Here is a 24,098-nt window from a genome sequence, read left to right as displayed (position 1 = left end):
TCACAGGCTGTTATAACTGGGAACTAAGCTCAGTTCCTCTACAAGAGCAGTGAGTGTTCTTTAACCACTGAGCCATTGCTCCAAACCTCGCTCCTCCAACCCACAACCACTGCTTCCAGAGCTTTTCAATTTAATGAAACCCAATTTGTCCTTTTTGTCCTTTGCATCAGTTTTGATTCCGGAAGAGTTTTTCTGTCACTTGGGTTTTAAGGTGTGGTGATCAGGTCCTGGTGCCTCACAAATGCTAGGCAAACTGCCATTGAACTATACCCCGAGGAGGAGTTAAGCCTTCTTGGCACAGTTTCATTTCTATGTTTATAAAATGTGAAGTGGTTCTTACTTTGTAAAAAGTAAAATTACAAAATGGGTGCCACTTTGTATAAAACTTTCCTGTGTTTAGATATTTTACCCCCACTTGGAAATATTAAACAGTAACAAAGTAACCTACACGGTTGACTATGATGACTTTTTTATGTTACTACATTCCTAAGGAGAAAGATACTGCTGGCCTTTGCAGATACCCTGCACCTACACTGTACACTCCTTCGCTTTACTGCTGATTCCCATGAGCCTCTTGAGAATTGAATGCGTTTGTTTTTCCCTTATACTTTATAGAACTTAAGAACCGTCTTACTTTAACTTACCTCTTGTGAGCATTTCATGTGTTATTTTAGTTTTCTTATGCAGTAACTACCTGTTACAAAAGCAAATACATGCAGTGGAATAAGTCCCCCTCCCCTGCCCCACATGGATATATAAACCTTTAATTCGAGCATTTGGGAGGCAGAGACAGGCTGATCTCTGTGAACTCCAGACCAACCTGGGCTACATAGTAAGGCACTGTCTCAAATAAAGGTGTGGGGGGGGGGGACTGTCCCTCTGTACTTCAGCATCCATCTGTACTTCATTCAGCATCCCAGTACTCTTAATAAGTGCCACTTTGAGCACTTGTCAACCACACTCCATGTCTCCCCTGCCACAGACCAGGAGTCATCCCACCTGCTGCTCGTGACCTTTGTTAGTTTGCTTGGTTGGTTGGTTTTGGTTTTTTTGTTTTTGTTTTTTGGTATCTGGTACATAGAAGAGCTTGGTTCATGGTAATTGAATAAGTTGACACCATAATAAAGTTTTATGTTAATTTTCATGATTGGTATTCTAAAATTAAACTTTGTGTGTGGTGTTTTAGGACTTGCTTTTGCCTGAAATGGAGGCTCCCATTTTACCACCATATCTGTCTTCACTTCTGCCCCCACCAGAGGAGCTCTATGCGGTGCAAGTGAAGCATATCGTCTCACCTGATGAAGTACGCGCCAGGCTGGCTGGGAATAAGGCTCAGGGACACTGCAGGTGTCTCCGTCTCAAACACTGTCTCTTCTCCATCTTCCTAGCTCGACAGTGGGGATAGGTGGCCTCCACTTAGCCCCGTTCTGTTAGGTCTTCAGGACACTGGTGTTTCTTAAGCCCCTGCTGATTTCCCAGAGTTGACGTCCTTTACTTTTCCACATGTTTATATGGAGTGCTTAGATTTTTATAAATGTAAATGTATTCATAGTTTCTGCCTGCATGTATGTGTGTGCACCACATGCATTCCTTATGCCCGTGGAAATCAGAAGAGGTCCATCAAGTCTCCTGAAATTGGAGTTAAATGGCTTTGAGTCATTTTGTGGGTACTGAGAATAAAACTCAGGTCCTCTGGAAAAGCAACAGCTACTCTAAGCCACTGAGCATTTCTCCAGCCTGAGATTAATTTTAAAATGTTTACTTTAAATTTATTTTTATTTATGAGTGTTTTGCTTCAGAGGTCAGAGTTTGCTGCAGATCATCAGTAAGTGGGGTTATAGATTGTTGTAAACCAGCACATGGGTGTTGGATTCAAACCTGAGTCCTCTGGAAGAGCAGCCCTCCGTGTCCTTAACCACTGAGCTTTTTGTCCAGCCCCAAATGAATAGCCCAAGTGAGCATATCCTATTTGACAGATTAGTTATATTTTTAAGTTGATCTTTTCCCTGTGAAACATTGAATATCTCACTCCTGTGTCTCTCCCTGCACCGAGCTCGAGTGCTTTTCCCTACTCCATGATTTTCTGAGTTTCTTAAGCTGTTTCCCACATTGTCCTATTCATGGTGTTTGGCTGCCTTCCTCTCTAGAGGGTAATAAGTCCATGAAAATGGGGGTTTAGTCTCTTCTTTATTATATCCTTAGAACCTAGGGAATACCTGATATATAGTAGTCAATTAGTAACTATTGATTGAATAAATGCACTAAAGAAAATTTAGTTGATGTCCCTGGCTGACAAGAAGGTGAGGGGAAAGCATCAGGAAGCACTGGCAGCCCTTGCCTTTGCAAGGGAACAGGCAAGAAGGGGGAGGGGAGGTTGTCTACTTACATGCTTTGGATGACCTCTCTTAGTTGTATAATGTTTGTATAATTTTTGTATTATTTGTTGCTATGTGACAGATTACTCCAAACTTAGCAGCTTAGAACATCACATACTGGAGCTAGAAAAATGGCTCAGTGCATCCCGTATCAAGCCTGATAGTGTGAGATCAATCCCCAGAACCCACACGGTGGAAGGAGAAAACTGATCTCCACACATGTGCTCTGATACCTATGTGCCTCCCCCATAACATGTGTAAAATAATTTTTAATTTAAAAGTGCACATTAGGGTCAAAAACCAGAGAGTTGCTTGATTGAGTCGAGCTCAAGAGTACATGATATTACAGTCGAGGTTCAGATGAGGCTACAGACCCCACTTCTGAAGGTCACATTGGCAGGCATGGGGAGACACACCTGCAATTTGAACGCAGGAGGTGGATGCAAATGATTAGGAGTTGAGGCCAAGGTCAGCTGCATGACACCCTGTCTCAGAATAAGTAAATACTCATGTGACATGTCCAGAAGGCCCAATGCTGGCTCTAGGACCCTTTTAGGGATTGCTACAAGAATGCCTTCCTGGTTCCCATCTCTACAGCCAGTCTTCACAGCCACACGGTCACTTCCATGTGGTCTCTTGGTACAAGATCAGTATGGCAGGACGCAGAGAGCACTGTACAGGGCCATGTAGCAGGAGACCAGGGTCACTGGGCTCTGGCTGGAAGTGTATTCCAGAAATGTCAGACTCTGCAAGGTTGGTTTCCCTTCTCCCCTGCCTCTCCCGGGTAGGTGTATATTTGCCTGGACTCTGTAGAAAGCTGTACTCAGCTTAACAATCATGGTGACACGGACGACAGTGGAGTCAGCTGGGAGCCGGAGTCTGAGAGCCTGGAGGAAGCACTGCAGAGATTGAACAAGAATGTGGAGACCTTTCCTCCCCTCACGGATTTTAGCTCAGGTATGCTGTGTTCTGAGTGCCTGGGAGCTTGGTGAGATTCGCCTCTATCAACACCACAGGGAGGCCAACGGGCTATGTATAACGTTAACTGGAATTTCCTCTCCTCAGCATATGTATCATCACGTGTATGAGCTCCAAATTCTAAAGACACACATTTTCTAGATTAGCAAGGTGACCCAAGTGGGTTAAGGAACTTACCACTCCTATGGGGACAGTTCCACTCTGCATGACTCTGGTGAGTTGGAAATTGAGGGTACAGTCACATAAAGACGATTGTTTTTAAGTCTGAGGCTTTACCACTAGCTCAAACTGTGACCGTTGACTTTCAGACTACAGTGGTAATGACTTTGACTACAAATCACCTAAAATGACAACTTTGGAAGTAGAGGCTCGAGCTGCGATGATTTGTCAAGATCAGTTAACATTCTTAGTGTCCTTCATAATCGTTCTTCACTTCTTTACTGAACTGCTGCGGTTCTCTTCTGAGGAAAGTGTGCCCGCTTGCTGTTGACAGCCCCTGAAGGCAATCATAGCTACACATTTTCTGTGTGGGGCATAGGGCTACCGTACATTTCCCTCTACCAGGGGTGCCTGGACACCACTGGCACACTGCCAGGAGCAGGGCAAAGTCCAAAACAGGTCCATGGTGGTTCCTGGTCTGCTTTCTGGGCACCCAGGCATCACCAGAGTATCGTCTAGAGAAGGGGTTAAGAGGAGAAGTCAGGAACAGGTATGAAGTCTAAGCTCACCCTCAGGCAGGAAGAGGAAGTGAGTCCCAGATTGGGGGAATCAGGTCTGGTTGAGAAGGGAGGCCAAGAGTACCGGAGAGGCTAGAGGGAAAGCCTTTCTGGCGAGTCTTAGGCTGGGCTCTTTAGTTGAAAGCCTTCTCCAGGCAGCTTTCTGAGATGACCCTTGCTTGTTCATACTTGTTTATTTGATGGTGGGTGTGAATGCATACACTTTATTCAGGGTGAAGCAGGGATTAAATACCTCTGGTGGGAAGGAATACCCAGGAAGGGGAGGCTCATTGGCTGAAGGTTCAGGGCTGTCTGGATATATTAGCGTGGAGAACTCTGGCGTCAGGCTACATGACTCAGCACCCGGAGTCCTTAGCGGAGTGTCTGGAACATGTGTTCCAGAGCAGGAACACAGACAGATACGAGTCTGAGCTCACTCACCCTTGGTGAGTTCTTAGTGTTTGTAATGTGGTCCACATGCCCTATACAGAGCTATCTTTATTCTTGGTCTGTTGTGTATCAGAGTATGTTTAAACAAATGAAAAATAAGTCAGTCGAACTTCTCGCCTGATTTAATTAGTTTAATAAGCTCTAATAGGCCATAACTGTTTTTGGCTGATTACTGCTTACAGATCCTTTTGCTTGGAGTGTTCTTCCCTCTGACTGTCTAGCACATTTAAAGTGTGTTGCTCAGGTCTCCCTTATTGGAGGTCTTCTCTTACCTTTCCCAGCATGGAGCAGCACCCCCTCCTCCTCACCATTTTACAGAAGCACTGTGAGCAGGTACCCGTCAGGTGCATCAGCAGCAATTGGAAGGGCACTGTGCACATAGGCCTCATAGTTACCAAAGGAGTGTAAGAGAAAACTTACTAGATGAGCTTTGTGTGTACACACTGACAGCCCAGAAAGAAAAATCCCTCCTCATTCATACCTCCAGGGAAATCATAGTCGGGCACAAAGTAACGTCTGGGTACTTCAACGCCTCCAAGATTGTTTTCATTCTTAGCACTGAGCATCTAACCCAGGGCTCTGCTCGTGCTGAGCAGGAGCTCTGCCTATGAGCTTCATTCCCAGCCCTTGGCAATGTGATGTCGCCTGTGTGGAAATGCACCTAGGAACTCTGAGGGTGGGCAACTGCCTTTCTTCAGAGCAACCTTAGACATTAGTAAGAAAGCTGGATAAAATGTAGGGAGGAAAAAGAGAAGCCACCACAATAGTCAGCTCTGTGTAGTGACCACGTGGTTCTACATTTCTTTGTACTTTTTGTGTTAAAATTGTGGAAGACAACCAGTAACAGTTCTGTCACTTGTCTCCTTTGTCTGCCTTTCCAGAGATGCCTTGCCTTGCAGAATATGCTGATGGTTTATGGTATAGAGCAAAAATTGTTTCCATTAAGGAATTTAACCCTCTATCTGTCCTGGTATTGTTTGTTGATTATGGGTCCACAGAGAAGTTGACAATAAACAGGTAAAGGGAAAGAAAAAGTGGGATAAGATGCTGTTTAAAGCATATTTATGTGTGTGGTATATATTTCTTTGTGGGTGTATGCCTATGCAGAGGTCCAAGGTCAATACTGGTGTCTTCTATTCCTCCCCACCTTGCTTTTGGAGACAGGGTCTCTAACTGCATCTGCTTTCCATTTCAGCTAATGCACCCTTTTAATCTTAATGTGTGTTCTCTTCCATGCCCTGTTCTAGAGAGGAATGTATACAATGATGTCATAAAATAAAAAGTAAATGAAATCTCCTGAAGTTATTTTTCTCCTTCCACCACATGGGATTCTAGAACTGAACCAGATCTCAGGCTCCTTAGCAGCAAACCACCAACCCGCTGAGCTGTCTCACCAGCCCAGATTGAGTATTTTAAATACATTTGTTTTTATTAATTATGTAGAGGCCATAAATATCAAATCCCCATGTGGCTAGACTTACAGGGAGTTGTGAGCCATCAAACATGGGTGCTGGATCTCAAAGTTGGGTCTTCTGCAAGAGCGCGGTATATGCTCTTAACCACTAACCTCTTGATCTTGAGCCCCCAAATTAGGAATTTTTAGCATAGGTTTATAATCTTGATAAGATATGCATAGGTTCACCATCTCAGTATGTAGATATACTCAGTATTTATTTAGATTAATCGGCTTCTAAATACATTCACAGTATTATTGAATTTTACATTTTCCAATCATTTTTAATCAATCTACACAGAAAGTCTTCCATCAGCCATGATCCATTTCACCCTCACCTAGCCCACTTTCTGTCCTTTCTGTGCCTAGTCTTCAAGGTTCACCCATGTGCACATGCCACAGGTCACTTCCTAAGGCAGTTATCTGGACATGTCTGTCAAACCTCAGACACTCTTCATGGGCTGACTGACGCTGGGATGTTTACTTTTTCCAATCTGAGCAAGACCGTAGTGAATACAAGCATACGGTGCCTTGAGACCCTGCTTCCAGTGTTTGGAGTGTAAACAGGAGATGGGATTGGCTGGATTGGCTGGGCCACATTCTGTTTTTACTACCTAAGTAACTCCCACAACTGTACATCACTAACAGTGCCCAAGAGGTTTTGGCTTTTCTGACTTTTTTTTGGCTATGTCATCTTTGCCAAATCCAGTATCATGAAGCTTTCCTCCTGTGTTCTACTGAGAGTAATATGATAGAGCTTTCACTGAGATTTAAATCATGGCATTCTGATCATTTTATCACTCTCTTGTAACAGATTACGTCAGATTCCTATTCAGCTTATGCAGTACCCAGCCCAAGCCATAAAGGTGCTCTTGGCAGGGTTTAAACCTCCCTTGAATGACTCGGGAAAAACAAGAATACCCTACTGTCCCAGGTGGAGCATGGAGGCGTTGTGGACTATGATAGACTGTCTCCAAGGGAAACAACTTTATGCTTCCTCTGTGGTAACTATGTCTTAATTAGCCAAACCATTTCAAAGCTATTTCCATAAGCCCTATTAACTTCATAAAGTGTTTTGCTTCTACTTAAAAAATAATAGTTAAAGCATATAAAGCTATGTGGACTCCAGAAGTCTGAAGACAAGTTAAAATGTTTTTATTTGGGGCTTGGGATGGAATTCTACTAACTACCACAAGTTAGTCATCACCCTGGGCCCTGTCACACCTACCAAAGAAAAAACTAGTTTTAACAACCTAAAGTGATACATATTGAGTAATATAAAGTAATAAATATGCTTATATAATCCAAACACTTTGAAGGTAATGAAAACAAGCATACATACCATTGACTGATCTGAGGTAGCCTCAAAGTACACTAGAGGTATAGGTAACTGTGGGCGGGGGAGATATAAAAATGACTGTTTTCATCTGAAGAGACCTGGAAAGCTGCTTAAGAAACGTGTTAGTAGGTACTCAAGTGACTCACTAAGTAAGCAGGGCCCAGAAAGTGACACACAAGCTGCACCCTGAAAGCTAGGGGAGCTCCACTGGAGAGGCTTGCATTGTAAGGTGGCTAGACCTGTTTCCAAGCTGCAGGTGGGAACTGGAGATATGAGGGATTAGAGGTAGAGGGACCCAAGTCTGGTTCCTGGTGGCTCACAACAGTCTCCCAGTTCTGGGATCAGATGCCCTCTTCTGAGCTTGCTGGCACTGTAAACACTTGGTGATCTTAGATACATGATAGCAAAGAACTCATACACATTAGATAAGTTTAAAATATTTTAGAAAAAACTCCAGATGGAAAAGTAATCTCTTTTTAACTTATGTTGTACAATAGTGTCCCACAGGCAAGCAGGAACCTAGTTTTGCATGGTGTTCTAGAACTGAACATTTTTTTATCCTTACACAAACACACACACACACACAAATTTGTTTTTGGGTTTTAGCTCAATATTATAAAACCCAGAGTTGATAAACTTCCTCCTTGACATGGCCCTGGGCTGGGATGATGGTATAGAAGGTGTCTGTGAGTTAACCTTGGTCCTTGCAACTGGTATTCAGGCCTGCCTGCCTCCCTCCTTTGTGTTGTCAGGTGCTAGGACAAAGAATCCTGTATACTGCCTTCCACAGGGATGAACTCACAAGACAAGGCCATTACTAGAAAATGCTTTTGGACAGTCCTGTTATCTGTGCACTAGCATATACATAGTTCATGAAAGGTGTTTCTAAATAAGTGAAAAAATACAGACAGGTCAAATATTTATTACAAATATGCATTTCTTCACTTCTATGAATAACAGCCCAATTTTAGCCTCTACATAGTAGATAAAGTATATGGTGTATAGAATGTAAAGGAAGCTTTACATTCTAAAATAGTAAGACTATTGACTATCTAGGCAGAGGAGAATGGAAGGAATAGGATTTAGCAGGAAACCATTAGGTTTGCCCTCTGAAAGTAGAGTATGAATGAGTCCTGTGCCTCTCTCCCTGGGAGAGCAGCCAGAGCAGGGAGGGAAAGGGCACCAAAGACAGTATTGTGTTTTGTTTGTTGGTGTTAGTTTTTGTAGTTGGTGAACTTCCTGCTTCTGCCTCCTGAGTGTTAGGATTATAGGTGTGTTACCACAACATTACAGGTGTGTACATTGTTTTTCTGATAACTATCTTTCAATTTTAGGCTCAGGCACCAGAACAGATAGTGACATTATATGAAGATGAACAATACCCAGTTCACATGTCCTTGGTAGAAATGGGGCTTGCAGATAAAGATGAATGATGTAAGTGTACTTGTTAGTCTCCTGTTCAGTCATCACGTGTGTCTGCACAGGACTGCTGTGACCACAGAGATTAATGCTTAATTGCTTATAAATGCATCTCATATTATTTCTCAAAGGTGACATTCTATAAAAACTCTCTTCCGGGGCTGGGGATTTAGCTCAGGGGTAGAGCGCTTACCTTGGAAGCGCAAGGCCCTGGGGTCGGTCCCCAGCTCAAAAAAAAAAAAAAAAAAAAAAAAAAAAAAGAACTCTCTTCCATACTTTGTTGCCTGAGGCCTTTCTACCTCTTGAATACCATTATCAATGTAGAAGTGGGTGTGGGGCAAGCAGAACAGGACGACTTGTACCACAAATAATTTAGGCTCAGTACCAAATGGAAGGCATACAGAACCACTGGGGCCCTAGCTAGCTAAATTCCTAGTCAGCCAGAACGGAGGACAGCGTTGAGGCCAACTTTAAAGGAATACTTTTTGTCTTTCAGGTGTACAAGAGCTCCTGCAGCTGTCCAGAAAAAGTTTTGTTAGATTTGTACCATTTCAGGTTTGATTTTATCTTGTTCTGCAGTGCTGTCTTTTTTTCCTCCTTTAGTCTTACTTGGTAAATTGTTAAGGAATTGTGTGAAAAGTTAATGTTTTCTTTGAAACATTGTTTTGTTTTTATTTTTATTGTAATTTCAAAATAAAAATTAGCCATATAGAAACTTTAGTTCATGTTATTAAGCTTCTGCTTAAGGAATAGCAGAATTGTCTAAGGTCCCGAAATGTCTCACCCATGAGCACCTCACTTAGAGGTGAGTATAATTGGGATGGTGTCTGTAATGACTTCGTAAGTCTGTGTGGTTTTGCTGAGTAATGGGAAACCTAGGTAGCATTCTCATGGTCCTCACTGCCCATCTGAGTGCATGGTCTGTTGTCAGTTACTGGACGCTTTTTGTTGTTTCTTAATTGTGTGAGAGGTTTACTTATATGTGCACAGTAGAGAGATTTGCTGGGTCAGGGGGCAGTTACTTTTGAAAAAGTAGCTACACATTCCTGAAGATGGCAGTTCACACCACCATTTCCTTTAAAGTGTATGCCTCATGTCTTCTTCTGCAGCCTAAAGTAATATAGCTTTTGCTTTTCACATTTCTTTCTTAAATCACGCAGAATGGCTATTTTTTTAATGAGTAACTGCCAAGACCTGTTGTTCTAGTCATAAAGGTACAATGGGCAACTTTCCCTTTCTTTGAGCATAGCTTGTGTGTGCTGCCTACCGCCTCTGGTAATAACAGTAATAACAGGGGGCTGTGGTTGGCACACACCAGCTACTTCCTGCTGCTTTTGACAAGTTATGTAGCATCCTGGTTGTAACTGTTTTCGCCTAAGATTTGTTAGTACATGGTCTGGCCCTCGGTGCTTGTCTCTATTCTTGTACAAGTCCTGAGCCTTTGTACGGGTGGCAGTTTTCATCTCAGATTTGGCTGCAGTACTGTTTTGGCTTTCACTTCTTAGTTCACATCCCATGGAACAAGTATTTGGTATACTTCTTTTATTCTTGGCTTTTCTTATTTTGAAAACCTGTACAAGCCATGTGTGGTGGTACATAGTGGAGACTGGTCTTCAAAAGGCAAAAAAAAAATATATATATATATATATATATTTTTTTTTATTATATAGTTTACAACAAAGTAATAATGTTTTCCTAACTATAGAAAGATACATACACTAGATAAGCAGCTTTTGTGTTTCAAATAATGTAAAACAGAGACTGTATAGCAAAACTTTAATTTTAAAATTCAAACATAATCTTTTTATTTAGACACACGTTATATAAATTAAACAACTGAACACATAAGAAATGTACATCCTCTGAACAGAAAACCATTTAGTGTTACTTCATGATTAATCCCACAAAGACCTTTCACATTTCTGTGTCCATTAGCACATTACCATCTTTGTCCTTCACTCTGACTCGGCCAGAGGTGTACTTTGTCTCCTGATGACCATTTGCATAGACAGTCTTAACAGTCCCATCGGGGTATTCTCGTCTCTTGAACTGGGCAGTGTGGAGCTCTCTTTGGCCATTATTAAACTCTATGATTTTGTTGCCATCACTGTAAAATTTAAACCAGAATATAATTTCTTTAAAAACTGTATATATCCTTATGGTCTCCATCTGCACCCAGAGCTAAGGCTGTCCCACAACCCTACGGACCCAAAGCCTGCCCGCAGAGAACTGGTCTCCCAGGAGCATTCTCAACTCCTAAGCCCACAGATGAGACCCCACTTTGTTCAAAGAGGGAACTGCCAGAAGCGCACCGGAACTTAAGAGCAGCCTGGGACAGGATCCTTCCAGTCTCCATCTACACTCAGAGCTAAGGCCCACAGCTCTACAGACCCAAATCCTGCCTAGGGAGGGCTGGTCTCCTAGGAGTGCTCTCACTCCTAAGATCACTGGCCCTCACAGGAAGGACAAGCTCCAGACAGAGACAGCAAGACTAACTAACATCAGAGATAACCAGATGTCAACAGGCAAGCACAAGTCTTCTTCATCAGAACCCAGTTCTCCCACCATGCCAGAGAAGCAAGATTTGGATTTAAAAATCAAATCATAATGATGATAAGAGGACTTTAAGAAGGACATAAATAGGGGTTAGGGATTTAGCTAAGTGGTAGAGCACTGGCCTAGCAAGCGCAAGGCCCTGGGTTTGGTCCTCAGACCCAAAAAAAAAAAAAAAAAAAGGACATAAATAACTCCTTTAAAGAAATATGGGAGAACACAGGTAAACAAGTAGAATCCTTTAAAGAATCACAGGAAAACACAGCCAAACAGATGAAGGAATTGAACAAAACCATCCAGGATCTAAAAATGGAAATAAAAACAAGAAATCACAAAGGGAGACAACCCTGGAGATCAGGAGTCATAGATGCAAGCATCATGAACAGAAGAGACTGAAGAGAGAATCTCAGAGGCAGAAGATATCATAAAAAGCATTAACAAAATAGTCAAAGAAAATGCAAAAAGCTCCTAACCCAAAACATCCAGGAAATCCAGGACACAATGAGAAGATCAAACCTAACCCCTGACCTCAACAGGAGCTGGGCACAATGGTAGGTACACAGCTGTAATACCAGCCGTCAGGAGTCTGAAGGAGGAGGACTAGATGTTCAATACCAGCCTCAACACAAAACCTTGCCTCACCTCCCCTGAAATTTAAAATAGAGCTGGAGGGAGCTCAATGGAAAAGTACTTGCCTAGTGTGCATGAGGCCTTGATTCAATCCTCAATACTATGGGAGAATAAAAAGAAAAGAAACGTATACCAGGAAAGCTGGATAAAAGTAGCCTTTGATTTTGGCAATTGCTTCTTCCCCTAAACACACTACTTGGTCCAATACAATTGCAAGTTCTGTTTGCAGTATTTCAGTTCAGTTCCCGCTACCAAATCAGCCTTTACATGTGACCATGAAACGTTTCTATTAATAATTTATATAGATTATATCGTTATAAAATATATAAAAAAGTAAATTAATATAAAGTGTTTAGTTTTAATTTTAGATGTGTTCAGCCTCTGAAATTATTTTTATTTTTTTGCAACAGAGTCTCTTTATGTAGCCCTAACTGGCCTACAACTCATTATGTAAAGTATGCTGTCCTCAAACTCCCAGTGGTCAGCCTGCCTCCTCAGTTCCTTGTGTATCCTATGTAGCAAATGTGCAGCTTGGTCTTCATGCGGGTGCCCCGACAACTGGAGCTTGGGCTGTCCCTGAATCTGTGGCCTGCCTGTGGATCCTGTTGTCATAACTGAGCCGTCTTGTCTGGCTTCAGTGGGAGAGGATGTGCCTAGTCCTGCAATGACTTGATAGGGGTCTTGAGGCGAGGGAGAATACCCGGGTGGGGGGTCCTCCTGAGAAGGGGGCCTGATATTGGGATGTAAAGTAAATAAATTAATGAAAAAAAAAAAAAAGAAAGCTTGCATATATCACCATGCCCAGCTCAAAGGTGGTCATCATGTTTAAATTTAGCTACTCAGTTTCCTTGGGGGGAAAATTGAAATAGTTTGGGTTTTTTTGTTTTTTGTTTTTTGTTTTTTGTTTTTTTTTTTTTCACTAAATGAAGACTGCTTGAGTACTTAGAACAGTTAACACCAAGTGGATTGCTGGGCATATCTATGGGACACTCACAATGAATTTCCATGACCAATAGTCTGGGGTTACAGACTGGGAGTCAGCAATTCAGGACATAGATAGGCAGGTGTTACCAGCAGAACAGTCTTGTGCCACATATGTGTGTGAGACACAAAAGCCATTCCAAAAGCTGATGCTTCCTCAGGGGATTCCGTGCCCCATCATAGCTGCAACTGAACAATCCAGGTGATTTCAATGGCACACTACAATATAAGAACCACAGCTCTTAAGTAAAAAATAATCCTGCCTATGAAAATAAGAATGGCTATGAATTAATCTATGTTGAAGCTAGATGCATTAGTACATAGTTTTCTTATTTCTCTCTTTACTACGCAAAACTTGTAAGAGTAAACAAAATCTTAAATGTGTATTTAAACTATTCTACACTAAGGGGAAAACACTACAATGACGTAAGAAGTCCATGTACCACCTGGATTCGTTCTACTTCCTTGGCGAGTTTTACCATAAACTTCATGCTGATCCGTGTTACCTATTCTCATAAAAGGGGGTATTCAGTTGTCACATCCTAAGATGACAAAGGAAAAGCTCAAAATTAGATGTGGCACAGCTTCGCCAGGCCATAATTAAAATGGGATAAAAGGCTCTGCATCATCATCTGTACACACGTGGGAGGTGAAGGCCAGCCTAAGGTACAAGAAACTCTGCTTTATAAAAACAAACAAAAGGGCTGGAGAGAGGGCTCAGCGGTTAAGAGCACTGGCTGCTCTTCCAGAGGCCTTGAGTTCAAATCCCAGCAACCACATGGTGGCTCACAACTGTCTGACGCCCTCTTCTGGTGTGTCTGGAGACAGCTACAGTATTCTCATATATAATAAATCTTTTTAAAAACAAACAAAAAAACAATACTTTTAATTGTAGATTGGGCCTCCAGGGACCACATAAAACTAACCTTCAGAAATGTAATATTCAGAAGGATAAAGAGCTTATTGATTTTGAAAGTTTGTATCAAATATGCCAAGAGATTAAACGTGTAACACAACAGAGAGCTTGAGAAATTGAAAATACAAGCAAGATGGGAAAGTCTAAGCATGGTTCAGGGGTTCTGTCAACTGCACACTTGAGGGCAGCCTGCCTTCTGCATCTTCTGAATTCAGAATTCACTAAACTTCTAAACAACTTCCACCCCTGAGTTCTGTGCAGCCTCTCTAAGTCCCATTAGCTCACATTGCTTCTAAACTTGTCAGTGCAAAGTGTCTGTGCTCACTTCTCGTCACTGATGCATTTTGTTTTATATTTGGGAGGCTGCACGCTTCCTTGAATGCAGAGCCAAAGAGGGACTCGACTCTATTCCCTTAGGACAGGGTCTCTCACTCAGCTGGAACCTTTCGGATCAGGCTGGGCTTCCTGGACCCACCTGACTTTCCCTACCCCATTCCCAGCACTGGGGTCACAGGGACATGCACCCATGTCTTTTATAGGATGCTAAGTTCCAATTCAGATCTTCACTCTGCACAGCAAGCGCTCATCTCTACTGATAGATGCCCGGTCCCAAATGTTTCAGATTTATTTTAAAATTGACCCATGAAAATTGGAAATATAGAAACAGACTTAAGAGGTGCCATACCGTTGTACTCGGACAATTGTGCCATCTGGAAAGATGCTCTCTTCTTGACCATCAGCAAATAAAGTCTTAATGGTCTGGTCAGGAAATGTGATTTCTTTTCTTCCATCTGGGAAATGCTTTTCTGTTTTAAAAATGATTGTTATCAATATATTTTCTTAAAGGAAGGTTAGAGTTTAAAGTGGAAGCAAAGTAAGTTTGTACCTATTTGCCCACTTGAGAAATGTAAGACTTCAAGCCCTTCTGGGTACGTGGTATGTGTGGTCTGGGCAGCAGCATAGTAGTAGACCTGCAAAGACATTTAGTCAATCTGCCCCTCTCCGGAGATGATGCAGCTAGAAGCATCGCCCTGCGCATACATACCACTCTCTCATCTGGCATGACCTGTTTGACGTCACCATTGAAGAATGTAACCGTGATGCTCTTCCCGTCCGCACTCACTTCTTTCCGAGTTCCATTGGGAAACAGAACAACCCGGCATCCATTTTTATAAACTTTTTCTACCTGAAAAGATACAATGGTAAAATCCTTAGTTACCCTCCCCAAACAAGTATTTATGTCCCTTTTTCTCTCCTCCTTTTGGTCAGCACACCCACTTTTCCCAAGGAAATGGACCACAGAGATGGCTTGCAGGTTAAAGGCACTTGCTGTCAAGCCTGAGAACCTGAGTTCTTAGGACCCACATGTTGGAAGGAGCACCAACTCCTGGAAGTTATGCCAGGACTTCCCCATTTGCCTACACAAATAGCTGTAAGGCCAAGGACAGAGTTATGCCAGCTGGTAACAGACCGGGCTCCAGAGCAGTATTTTGAAGACCACAGAAGAGAAAATGCAGGAGGCCTTGTAGCTTTGTGTAATGCAAAACCAAGGGACAATATTCCTCCTTTTGTTTGTCACTAAATGTTCAAGCCCCACAGTCCATAAGGTAAGCACCATCCACAGCCTTAACACATAGCCATGGATGGGCCATGTGCATAATACTCTCCCTACTGGTAAATGAAGCAGGAGAATCTTTATTCCCCTCATCCCAGCCATCCTCAGGCAGCACAGCATCGAGGTCCTGTGTTTGTGGTGATGGCTGTAAGCCTGTACTGACAGTTACAGGAAAAGTACATCACACAATCACATAAAGTGCTTAGAACCTGATGTAAGACAGCCACGTGGCTGCTTTGTGTCTTTTCCGTACTGTGCTTTTATTCTAGCACACACTCCCATATAAACGTTTATGTAAACACCACACATGTGTTTATATCATCACAACAAAGTCACCTGGGCTTCAGCTTCTCTGTCGCTTTGTTCATTTAGGCCCTCAGAACAGCTCTACCGTATACATTCCTATGCACACACACACACCCCCACATACATTCACACACGTGTGGCATGGCCCGAGTCTGACGTACATGATCTCATAGGGCTGTGGAAGCACATTCTAGGATGTTCACATTGTAATACAATCTGTAACAATGCAACAGCTCTCAGAATAGGTCCCTGTGGTAAAGTGACAAGTGATACTCTTTTTTCAGAGTCTAGGCTCCTTATTTTAAAACATACTTATTTTGTATCACATTTTTAGTGACTTATTGATTTTTATTTTTATGAGAATCAATTGGTGTTCTGCCTGCCTGTATGTCTGTGGGATAGCATCAGATCCCCTGGAACTAGAGCTACAGAAAGTTTTAAGCTGCTACATAGGTGCTGGAAATTGAACCCAGGTCCTCTGGAAGAGTAGCCAGTACTCTTAACCACTGAGCCATCTCTCCAGCCCCAACACAACCATTACTTTAAATGAGTATGTTTTTAACCTTCCCATCAGGATGATTGATTTCTCCCTGAATTTCTTCCTCTTTTTCCTCTTTGTTTTTATATTCAAGGTCTGGGAAGTTCACTGGTTGAAGAGGCTCTCTAGGCAAGGCAGCCTACAAGACAAGACATTTTAACCAGTCACAATCTGCACCTATTAAAAGCTAGATTCTGAAATTACATGATTCTATGACCAGTGTTTGTTATATAGAAAACATTTGCAATGTTAAATAAAAGCCCTCCTTTTTACATGGTTTGGAAATTTAACAAATCCAGTTCAACCCTGAATAAAGTACATTGACATATTAACAACATAAAAAGATTTACTTGTCCTTTATCCAAGCTGCCTAAATCACGAGGCGGCACAGACTTGGATCTTCTAGATGAATTTCCTGTTAGAAAGTAATTGTCAGAGTTAGTTTTGATGCTTAATGAAAATATTTAACTTACTGGTCTGGTAAAACAGTTCCTTTGGGGCCAATGAGATGGCACTTGCAACATTAAAAACCTTTAAAAATTAATCCTTGGAACCCACATGGTGGGAAGAGACAAGAACCCAGTAGTACACACATTCCCACACCAGACACAAAACATTTCCTTTGTCAGTGCTGTTTTATTAACCCAGCTTCCTTATTTTATTTATGTGTCTATGTGAGTCTGTCTGTGTATACATGTACTCAGAAAACAGGAAGAGATGATCACATGCCTCAGCAGTTAAGAACCCTTGTTGCTCTTACAGAGGACCCAGGTATAGTTCCCAGCCCCAACATAGCAGCTAACAACATCAGGCAACTCCAGTGCCCTCTTCTGGCCTCTGCAGGTACTAGGCAGGCATATGGTTCACAGACTTACAAACAGGCAGTACCATCCATACACAAAGCAAAACTACACCTTGCAGAGGAAAAAGGCCTAGCAATATTAAAATAATTTGGGTTCACATAGGCTAGCCTTAGCTGCAGCTCAAGACTAACCTGAGCTATATGGGACTCCATCTTTTAAAAGAAAGGTTGATAAGCAATAGGTTAAGAAAAGGTTTTGTGATGTAGGTAAATCAGATTGGTTAAAGACCCAAATAATTTTCCTTTTAAAAAAAGGTCAGTGCTGGAGAGATGACTGAGTTTTTCAGTACCTGCCTTGCATACAAAAGCCTGAAGCCTTAAGCCTTGGGTTTCAGTTCCTGGTAATGAGGGGGTTGGGAGGAATGTTTAGTATCCATATAGCTAGTTGCAAAGGGAATGGTATTCAATGCATTTAAATGATCCTGGAAATGCAAATTAAAACAACAATGACACATACACTTAACCTGTTAGCAAAAAGTCAAATCTGGCAGTATTGAGTGTACTGGGCAAGTATGGAATCCCACACTCTCTCAGCTACTGAGAGTATAAAACTAGGGCTAGGGAGATGGTGCTGTAAGTAACACAAATGCTGCTGGGAAGGTCCAGTCACTTAGTCTAGAGGACCCACGAGGGAAGTTACTTTCTTACAAGTTGTTTTCTCAGTCCACATGTGCCGTTAAAAAATAATAAATAGATCCCGGCCTGCAGCAGCTCTCTGCTCCCAGACCCCGGGGGAGAAAGACCTCACCGCCTGGTCAGGTGGGCACTCCTGAGGCTGCAGAGCGGAAGAGACCACCAACACTGCCCACCCCTGCCCACATCCCTGGCCCAAGAGGAAACTGTATAAGGCCTCTGGGCTCCCGTGGGGGAGGGCCCAGGAGCGGCAGGACCCCTGCCTGAGACATTGTCGGAACCTGAAGGAAACAGACCGGATAAACAGTTCTCTGCACCCAAATCCCGTGGGAGGGAGAGCTAAACCTTCAGAGAGGCAGACAAGCCTGGGAAACCAGAAGAGACTGCTCTACGCACACACATTTCAGACGCCAGAGGAAAACACCAAAGGCCACAGGTAAGACCAACTTGTCTGCTGCAAGTGACCTGCCTGGTAACTCAAGACACAGGCCCACAGGAACAGCTGAAGACCTGTAGAGAGGAAAAACTACACGCACGAAAGCAGAACACTCTGTCCCCATAACTGGCTGAAAGAAAACAGTAAAACAGGTCTACAGCACTCCTGACACACAGGCTTATAGGACAATCTAGCCACTGTCAGAAATAGCAGAACAAAGTAACACTAGAGATAATCTGATGGCGAGAGGCAAGCGCAGGAACCCAAGCAACAGAAACCAAGACTACATGGCATCATTGGAGCCCAATTCTCCCACCAAAACAAACATGGAATGTCCAAAGACACCAGAAAAGCAAGATCTAGTTTCAAAATCATATTTGATCATGATGCTGGAGGACTTCAAGAAAGACGAAGAACTCCCTTAGAGAAACACAGAAAACATTAATAAACAAGTAGAAGCCTACAGAGAATCAGAAAAATGCCTGAAAGAATTCAAAATGCCTGAAAGAATTCCAGGAAAAAACATAAATAAACAAGTAGAAGCCCATAGAGAGGAGTCACAAAGTCCCTGAAAGAATTCCAGGAAAACACAATCAAACAGTTGAAGGAATTAAAAATGGAAATAGAAGCAATCAAGAAAAGAACACATGGAAACAACCCTGGATATAGAAAACCAAAAGAAGAGACAAGGAGCTGTAGATACAAGGTTTAACAACAGAATACAAGAGATGGAAGAGAGAAATCTCAGGAGCAGAAGATTCCATAGAAATCATTGACTCAACTGTCAAAGATAATGTAAAGCGGAAAAAAGCTACTGGTCCAAAACATACAGGAAATCCAGGACTCAATGAGAAGATCAAACCTAAGGATAATAGGTATAGAAGAGAGTGAAGACTCCCAGCTCAAAGGACCAGTAAATATCTTCAACAAAATCATAGAAGAAAACTTCCCCAACCTAAAAAAAGAGATACCCATAGGCATACAAGAAGCCTACAGAACTCCAAATAGATTGGACCAGAAAAGAAACACCTCCCGTCACATAATAGTCAAAACACCAAACGCACAAAATAAAGAATATTAAAAGCAGTAAGGGAAAAAGGTCAAGTAACATATAAAGGCAGACCTATCAGAATCACACCAGACTTCTCGCCAGAAACTATGAAGGCCAGAAGATCCTGGACTGATGTCATACAGACTCTAAGAGAACACAAATGCCAGCCCAGGCTACTGTATCCTGCAAAACTCTCAATTAACATAGATGGAGAAACCAAGATATTCCATGACAAAACCAAATTTATGAAATATCTTTCTACAAATCCAGCACTACAAAGGATAATAAATGGTAAAGCCCAACATAAGGAGGCAAGCTATACCCTAGAAGAAGCAAGAACTAATCGTCTTGGCAACAAAACAAAGAGAATGAAAGCACACAAACATAACCTCACATCCAAATATGAATATAACGGAAGCAATAATCACTATTCAATATCTCTCAACATCAATGGCCTCAACTCCCCAATAAAAAGACATAGATTAACAAACTGGATACGAATAGCGAGGACCCTGCATTCTGCTGCCTACAGGAAACACACCTCAGAGACAAAGACAGACACTACCTCAGAGTGAAAGGCTGAAAACAACTTTCCAAGCAAATGGTCAGAAGAAGCAAGCTGGAGTAGCCATTCTAATATCAAATAAAATCAATTTTCAACTAAAAGTCATCAAAAAAAATAAGGAAGGACACTTCATATTCATCAAAGGAAAAATCCACCAAGATGAACTCTCAATCCTAAATATCTATGCCCCAAAATACAAGGCATCTACATATGTAAAAAAAACCTTACTAAAGCTCAAAACACACATTGCACCTCACACAATAATAGTAGGAGATTTCAACACCCCCCAATCTCATCAATGGACAGATCATGGAAACAGAAATTAAACAGAGATGTAGACAGACTAAGAGAAGTCATGAGCCAAATGGACTTAACGGATATTTATAGAACATTCTATCCTAAAGCAAAAGGATATACCTTCTTCTCAGCTCCTCATGGTACTTTCTCCAAAATTGACCATATAATTGGTCAAAAAATGGGCCTCAACAGGTACAGAAAGATAGAAATAATCCCATGCGTGCTATTGGACCACCACGGCCTAAAATTGGTCTTCAATAACAATCAAGGAAGAATGCCCACATATACTTGGAAATTGAACAATGCTCTACTCAATGATAACCTGGTCAAGGAAGAAATAAAAAAAGAAATTAAAAACTTTTTAGAATTTAATGAAAATGAAGGTACAACATACCCAAACTTATGGGACACAATGAAAGCTGTGCTAAGAGGAAAACTCATAGCGCTGAGTGCCTGCAGAAAGAAACAGGAAAGAGCATATGTCAGCAGCTTGACAGCACACCTAAAAGCTCTAGAACAAAAAGAAGCAAATACACCCAGAAGGAGTAGAAGGCAGGAAATAATCAAACTCAGAGCTGAAATCAACCAAGTAGAAACAAAAAGGACCATAGAAAGAATCAACAGAACCAAAAGTTGGTTCTTTGAGAAAATCAACAAGATAGATAAACCCTTAGCCAGACTAACGAGAGGACACAGAGAGTGTGTCCAAATTAACAAAATCAGAAATGAAAAGGGAGACATAACTACAGATTCAGAGGAAATTCAAAAAATCATCAGATCTTACTATAAAAACCTATATTCAACAAAACTTGAAAATCTTCAGGAAATGGACAATTTCCTAGACAGATACCAGGTACCGAAGCTAAACCAGGAACAGATAAACCAGTTAAACAACCCCATAACTCCTAAGGAAATAGAAGCAGTCATTAAAGGTCTCCCAACCAAAAAAGCCCAGGTCCAGAGCGGGTTTAGTGCAGAATTCTATCAGACCTTCATAGAAGACCTCATACCAATATTATCCAAACTATTCCACAAAATTGAAACAGATGGAGCACTACCGAATACCTTCTATGAAGCCACAATTACTCTTTATACCTAAACCACACAAGACACAACAAAAGAAAGAGAACTTCAGACCAATTTCCCTTATGAATATTGATGCAAAAATACTCAATAAAATCCTGTAAACCGAATCCAAGAGCACATCAAAACAATCATCCACCATGATCAAGTGGCTTCATCCCAGGCATGCAGGGATGGTTTAATATCTGGAAAACCATCAACGTGATCCATTATATAAACAAACTGAAAGAACAAAACCACATGATCATTTCATTAGATGCTGAGAAAAGCATTTGACAAAATTCAACACCCTTCATGATAAAAAGTCCTGGAAAGAATAGGAATTCAAGGCCCATACCTAAACATAGTAAAGCCATATACAGCAAAACCAGTTGCTAACATTAAACTAAATGGAGAGAAACTTGAAGCAATCCCACTAAAATCAGGGACTAGACAAGGCTGCCCACTCTCCCCTACTTATTCAATATAGTTCTTGAAGTTCTAGCCAGAGCAATCAGACAACAAAAGGAGGTCAAGGGATACAGATCGAAAAGAAGAAGTCAAAATATCACTATTTGCAGATGATATGATAGTATATTTAAATGATCCCAAAAGTTCCACCAGAGAACTACTAAAGCTGATAAACAACTTCAGCAAAGTGGCTGGGTATAAAATTAACTCAAATAAATCAGTAGCCTTCCTCTACACAAAAGAGAAACAAGCCAAGGAAGAAATTAGGGAAGCGACACCCTTCATAATAGACCCAAATAATATAAAGTACCTCGGTGTGACTTTAACCAAGCAAGTAAAAGATCTGTACAATAAGAACTTCAAGACACTGAAGAAAGAAATTGAAGAAGACCTCAGAAGATGGAAAGATCTCCCATGCTCATGGATTGGCAGGATTAATATAGTAAAAATGGCCATTTTACCAAAAAGCGATCTACAGATTCAATGCAATCCCCATCAAAATACCAACCCAATTCTTCAAAGAGTTAGACAGAACAATTTGCAAATTCATCTGGAATAACAAAAACCCAGGATAGCTAAAGCTATCCTCAACAATAAAAGGACTTCAGGGGGAATCACTATCCCTGAACTCAAGCAGTATTACAGAGCAATAGTGATAAAAACTGCATGGTATTGGTACAGAGACAGACAGATAGACCAATGGAATAGAATTGAAGACCCAGAAATGAACCCACACACCTATGGTCACTTGATTTTTGACAAAGGAGCCAAAACCATCCAATGGAAAAAAGATAGCATTTTCAGCAAATGGTGCTGGTTCAACTGGAGGTCAACATGTAGAAGAATGCAGATCGATCCATGCTTATCACCCTGTACAAAGCTTAAGTCCAAGTGGATCAAGGACCTCCACATCAAACCAGACACACTCAAACTAATAGAAGAAAAACTAGGAAGCATCTGGAACACATGGGCACTGGAAAAATTTCCTGAACAAAACACCAATGGCTTATGCTCTAAGATCAAGAATGGACAAATGGGATCTCATAAAACTGCAAAAGCTTCTGTAAGGCAAAGGACACTGTGGTTGGACAAAAGCGGCAACCAACAGATTGGGAAAAAGATCTTTACCAATCCTACAACAGATAGAGGCCTTATATCCAAAATATACAAAGAACTCAAGAAGTTAGACCGAGGGGAGACAAATAACCCTATTAAAAAATGGGGTTCAGAGCTAAACAAAGAATTCACAGCTGAGGAATGCGAATGGCTGAGAAACACCTAAAGAAATGTTCAACATCTTTAGTCATAAGGGAAATGCAAATCAAAACAACCTGAGATTTCACCTCACACCAGTGAGAATGGCTAAGATCAAAAAACTCAGGTGACAGCAAATGCTGGCGAGGATGTGGAAAAGAGGAACACTCCTCCATTGTTGGTGGGATTGCAGACTGGTACAACCATTCTGGAAATCAGTCTGGAGGTTCCTCAGAAAATTGGACATTGAACTGCCTGAGGATCCAGCTATACCTCTCTTGGGCATATACCCAAAAGATGCCCCAACATATAAAAAACACGTGCTCCACTATGTTCATTGCAGCCTTATTTATAATAGCCAGAAGCTGGAAAGAACCCAGATGCCCTTCAACAGAGGAATGGATACAGAAAATGTGGTACATCTACACAATGGAATATTACTCAGCTATCAGAAACAACGACTTTATGAAATTCGTAGGCAAATGGTTGGAACTGGAAAATATCATCCTGAGTGAGCTAACCCAATCACAGAAAGACATACATGGTATGCACTCATTGATAAGTGGCTATTAGCCCAAATGCTTGAATTACCCTAGATGCCTAGAACAAATGAAACTCAAGGCGGATGATCAAAATGTGAATGCTTCACTCCTTCTTTAAAAGGGGAATAAGAATACCCTTGGCAGGGAAAAGAGAGGCAAAGATTAAAACAGAGACTGAAGGAACACCCATTCAGAGCCTGCCCCATGTGGCCCATACATATACAGCCACCCAATTAGACAAGATGGATGAAGCAAAAGAAGTGCAGACCGACAGGGGAGCCAGATGTAGCTTCGCTCCTGAGAGACACAGCCAGAATACAGCAAATACAGAGGCGAATGCCAGCAGCAAACCACTGAACTGAGAATAGGGACCCCCTGTTGAAGGAATCAGAGAAAGAACTGGAAGAGCTTGAAGGGGCTCGAGACCCCATATGTACAACAATGCCAAGCAACCAGAGCTTCCAGGGACTAAGCCCTACCTAAAGACTATACATGGACTGACCCTGGACTCTGACCTCATAGGTAGCAATGAATATCCTAGTAAAAGCACGAGGTGGAAGGGGAAGCCCTGGGTCCTGCTAAGACTGAACCCCCAGTGAACTAGACTGTTGGGGGGAGGGCGGCAATGGGGGATGGTCGGGAGGGGAACACCCATA

General features: G+C 41.8%; 2 protein-coding genes across 6 annotated transcripts in view; one reads left to right on the top strand and one right to left on the bottom strand.

Annotated features, from left to right (window-relative positions):
• The window catches only part of Rnf17 (ring finger protein 17), a 118,738-nt gene extending 109,293 nt beyond the window's left edge, over positions 1 to 9,445 (top strand). For 2 of the 3 annotated variants that reach the window (XM_032917897.1, XM_032917898.1), the window contains exons 31-35: positions 1,187 to 1,303; positions 3,164 to 3,332; positions 5,401 to 5,536; positions 6,787 to 6,976; positions 8,646 to 8,744. In XM_032917897.1, coding sequence (XP_032773788.1) covers positions 1,187 to 1,303; positions 3,164 to 3,332; positions 5,401 to 5,536; positions 6,787 to 6,976; positions 8,646 to 8,744 — 711 coding nt within the window. Of the gene's footprint in view, positions 1 to 1,186; positions 1,304 to 3,163; positions 3,333 to 5,400; positions 5,537 to 6,786; positions 6,977 to 8,645; positions 8,746 to 9,226 lie in introns of those variants that run through there. The other variant, XM_032917896.1, reaches the window with a different exon arrangement.
• A 1,049-nt stretch (positions 9,446 to 10,494) lies between these two features.
• The window catches only part of Cenpj (centromere protein J), a 53,262-nt gene continuing 39,658 nt past the window's right edge, over positions 10,495 to 24,098 (bottom strand). The window contains exons 11-16 of one of the 3 annotated variants that reach the window (XM_032917229.1): positions 16,620 to 16,684; positions 16,295 to 16,408; positions 14,856 to 14,996; positions 14,697 to 14,781; positions 14,496 to 14,616; positions 10,495 to 10,837 (exon numbers count right to left, since the gene is read on the bottom strand). In XM_032917229.1, the coding sequence (XP_032773120.1) occupies positions 10,645 to 10,837; positions 14,496 to 14,616; positions 14,697 to 14,781; positions 14,856 to 14,996; positions 16,295 to 16,408; positions 16,620 to 16,684 (719 nt within the window). In that variant the 3' untranslated portion in view covers positions 10,495 to 10,644. The remainder of the gene's footprint in view (positions 10,838 to 14,495; positions 14,617 to 14,696; positions 14,782 to 14,855; positions 14,997 to 16,294; positions 16,409 to 16,619; positions 16,685 to 24,098) is intronic. The other 2 variants (XM_032917230.1, XR_004389595.1) reach the window with 2 other exon arrangements.

The sequence above is a fragment of the Rattus rattus genome, chromosome 12, assembly GCF_011064425.1.
Source record: "Rattus rattus isolate New Zealand chromosome 12, Rrattus_CSIRO_v1, whole genome shotgun sequence".
Lineage (NCBI taxonomy): Eukaryota > Metazoa > Chordata > Mammalia > Rodentia > Muridae > Rattus > Rattus rattus.
This window is presented reverse-complemented; position numbering and strand designations above follow the sequence as displayed.